Source organism: Dufourea novaeangliae, unplaced genomic scaffold (assembly GCF_001272555.1).
Source record: "Dufourea novaeangliae isolate 0120121106 unplaced genomic scaffold, ASM127255v1 scaffold124, whole genome shotgun sequence".
Lineage (NCBI taxonomy): Eukaryota > Metazoa > Arthropoda > Insecta > Hymenoptera > Halictidae > Dufourea > Dufourea novaeangliae.
The window spans coordinates 1,814,757-1,818,588 of NW_015374010.1; the positions used below are offsets into that span (position 1 = coordinate 1,814,757).

A 3,832-nucleotide genomic window follows, 5' to 3' on the forward strand; every position below is an offset into this window, starting at 1 on the left:
CTGTCACTCTAAAGGATCCAGATAAAGGTACAATTCAACTGGACTTAACGCCACGTTCTATGAACACCATCGTGTATAGATTGTAATTATACTTTATACGCAATCCTGTTGTTATTTACATTTCCACGTAATCATTGTTCTGTAATAATAAATCTATGCACTCGACAGGTACTTAGTAATTCAATGTCGAAATCATGTATTATCTGTCAATTTATTTATTTCTTAATTTCGTTGGAACAAAACAAAAATAACGTCCTGATTAACAGTCATTGAAGTAAAGCATCCATTCCATTGTTTGTACGCTTATTTCCGATTTGTATATTGTCTGTTGGAACCATTCACTAGCCAGTTTGATTTTCGTCCTATTAGCAAAAAACACCATTAAAAAATAATTCGGGGGAACAAAGAGAGTTAAAGCGTACTAGTTTATGTAATATGAAAGATAAACAGAGAGTTCGGTTTAAGCATCATTAAACCACAATCAATTATAAACATGAGGATCATCAGATTGCATCAGGGATGAGACTGCAAATTCCTTCTAACCTGTAACCGTGGCGGTAGGGACAATTAGCTAAACAAGGTTAACAAGGCAGCTCGCAAAAATATGGTAGTGGTGTCTGGCAATGAAAATCGTCGAGCGTGCCGTCCTTTAAAAGAATTCCACAATTTTGCCCTCCACCCCCATTATCCGGCTGTCCGCCCCATTTGTTGCTCCAATCGGTGTAGCCTGCCTCGGCGAGCGAATCGTCCAAAATGGTGACCCAATCGCCCTCCGCGTAGCAATCGTGTATACCCAGAAACGCATGGTCCGGATGATCGGTACCGATTATTAGGCCAATTCGATTGAATATCCCTGTCAATACCTACGGAAGAAAAATAATAGAATGTAGGATCCTTAAGTGACTGAACAGTGGTCGACTTACTCGAGCTTCGCTTTTCGAATTCACGATAGCCAAATGGGCGCCTTCCTCTTTGCAACTTTTTCGCGCGTTATTCCAGGTCTTCGCTCTGGTGTGGAGTTTATGCGCCCCAATACCAGGTGTGTAGACATAATCGTCCCGCATTGGCGGTTTCCGTTCCATGAGATCGTAATGAGAAATGATACTTCGCACCACCACGTTACTGTTGTCGTTGTGATTCAACGTGAGATCTGCATTAGGGCAATGACAAATATTCGTGGTCTCGTTCTGTACGTCCAGATCAAGATTGTCATGATAGGTGGTAGCCTCGGTGTTCAAGGTCGCAAACTGCGGCGAATCGGTCATGTCGTAGAATTGTGGCACGGCAAATGTCACCGGTACGCAGACCACCGGGATCAAGTAACTAACGAGGACATTTAACAGCGACATATTTTCGAACGCCCTCTTCTGCAGTGTCGATAAAAGCACTTTGTGAACCGGTCCAACCACTTTTCTCGCACTTTTTCGTTTCAAAGTTGTTCACACGACAGTCTCATTTAAGGAGAGCGTCTACTCAACTGCAATCGAGACGGGATTGATATACCCTTACTGGCTTCTGTCGAATAAGCTGCTGTGACCAGCCAAGACTAACCAAGCCATAAAGCTGAACAGACCCGCCCAAAATAGTCGGTCTTCGAATCGGATTACGCTGCCGGTTGATTGCTCGACGTTCGATTGGTTTCTGCCTGATGAATCTTTATACGGTGCCAGATATAGGAAATAATTGTTTTTCAATCTTGTTATCGAATGATAAAAATGTAAGTGTACGTTTCGTATCTTTCCATTGAAAGTTTAATAGCACAGGATAAAATGAACGAATCGTTTCTGGTATGAAGGACGGATGTCTGATCTGTATATTCTATATCTGAAGATTTTTTACTAGGACGTTATGACAGAAACAATGAACACAAATATAATGGGATGTTCGCCGTATTACGATGTGGAGATAGGTCGATGAGGTTTACTTAGCTATCACAGTAAAGTTTATTGTTTGAAATTGGTAGACATAATCAATAAAGCTCCAATCTACTCAAACCCATTTCAACCCTCTGTGACTCGCGGAATGCAAATGAAATATACAGATACACTATTCTCGCTAAGAACTACTCGTATTCGTGATTGTCGGTAACGTTGGACGCTACACTAAAATACTGTGTGGGCTTCAAGAGCGCGTATACGAAAATATATTATACAAACTTTAGAGTCGGTATTCTATATCTGTGTATCTTACGTGATATGTTTACCTTATACATATCTTGTTTGCTTTGGCTGTATGTTATCAACTAATGATTAGTTACGCTCATTTCCTATAGTAAATTGTTTAAAGTATATGTTAATACATGTTCGTTACATTTGTAACATATAGTCAGAAAGACCACGAATGTCTTTTATGTTGTAAAGAATTTACATGTATCGAGAACTGGATTACTCATAAGATAAATGACGAATATTATATGATAATTCTCTGTAAATTGTTACAAAATTTTTCTTCACATTTATGAAACATTTATACATTTCCTAATTATTATTGTTAGTGTGTTCCTTTAATATGTTCGAATTTGATATTTTCTCTACATAGGAACAGGACCTGAATTATCGACACAGGTACAACTGATGGCGCACTTTACGCCACGATAAGGCAAAAAAAGAGGAAAAAACTGTACTTCCAATAAGAAACGCATCGATACTGTCAAAAATTATTGTGACAGAATTCAGAAACCAAATTGATTAAAAATCATATTCATGCATCAATGTATAAAAATCATAATGAGTACTGACTATTCATCAAGTACACATTATGACTCTACTTCTTAAACCCTAGTTCCAAATTGAACACCTAAAATATACAAAATTTTACGTAATTTTCAAACATAAAATTTATCATTCTACTCACATAATTGATCATCATTGTAAAAGTAAGCGTCCGCTGCTCAAACGAATCACTACGCACATATTCCACTGTTCCAAGTAATTTGAATCAAGTCCAACGTTAAACCGCCAGTAATCCTTTTACTTCCATTCTCCATTTTCAGTTTTCCACGGAACAAGTAAAATAGAACACAGTCGGTCGTCCCATCGAAGTTAATTGATTCGAACGTTAACAAACTCCGTGCCACGGATATCCACCTGGTATTCGTACACGGTGTTAAAACTCCGGAAAGTTCGAATCCGCTGACCGCAGAACGTTTATCCTGCGCTCGGTTAAATCCCGGTAAGAAACCTAGGGCAGGACTAGAGAATCCTCCGGTTCGGATCGGGATACTCTCGCTCGAAAGTAACGGCTATCCGATTGGAATCGAACGCATTAGTTAATCCCGGTTCCGTTTTCCTTCGTAATTGCTTAAATCTTTGGGGGGAAAAGTTTGGAGCGAAGCCCCGCCGGTAACGCGCAGACGTCGGCGAAGGGCGCATGCTGCGCCACTGCCGCACCATGGGGTAAGGTTAGATTCGGTTCCACGTCGTTTTCCAACCCTCTCCTCATGTTCAGTACACCCCAAGCTATCAGTGCGGTCGGTAGGTTTCACACACCGTGTACACTTATCGTCCGCGAATACACGCGCGTAATACAGAAACTGAAAGACACGCGTGCATCGCGATTTATTAATTCGTCCTCCGTACCTAACGTTCGACCGTTCTTAACCTCCGGCCATTCCTAACCTCGATTATCGATTCAACCATTGATACGTTGATTCGCGTGATCCGTCGATTGGATCGATAGTCGATGAACTCGATAGAAAACATGAGAGTTCGAGTTTCTGCGTAGTTCCGCTTACGTTTCGGAACGCGACCAAAGTCATACCGCGAAACGTGCCACTGTTTTGTTTTCCAACCGAAGACCTTTCCGGTAGATCGTGGAATCGTACCGACCACAC

General features: G+C 40.9%; 1 protein-coding gene across 1 annotated transcript; it reads right to left on the reverse strand.

Moving 5' to 3' along the window:
- Positions 1-211: 211 nt before the first annotated feature.
- Positions 212-1,442, reverse strand: LOC107188486 (hemolymph lipopolysaccharide-binding protein-like). The gene is made up of 3 exons (XM_015576777.1): positions 924-1,442; positions 544-863; positions 212-362 (listed from the first exon to the last, which is right to left on the reverse strand). The coding sequence occupies exons 1-2, from the start codon at positions 1,347-1,349 to the stop codon at positions 582-584; spliced, it is 708 nt and encodes a 235-aa protein (XP_015432263.1). The 5' UTR covers positions 1,350-1,442; the 3' UTR covers positions 212-362; positions 544-581.
- Between the last annotated feature and the right edge of the window lie 2,390 nt (positions 1,443-3,832).

Excerpts from the sequence above, each read along its gene's own strand:
- LOC107188486 (XM_015576777.1), bottom strand. The coding sequence starts at position 1,349 with ATGTCGCTGTTAAATGTCCTCGTTAGTTACTTGATCCCGGTGGTCTGC. Across the intron at positions 864-923 it reads ATTCGAAAAGCGAAGCTCGA|GTATTGACAGGGATATTCAA; the intron begins GTAAGTCGACCA and ends TTTCTTCCGTAG.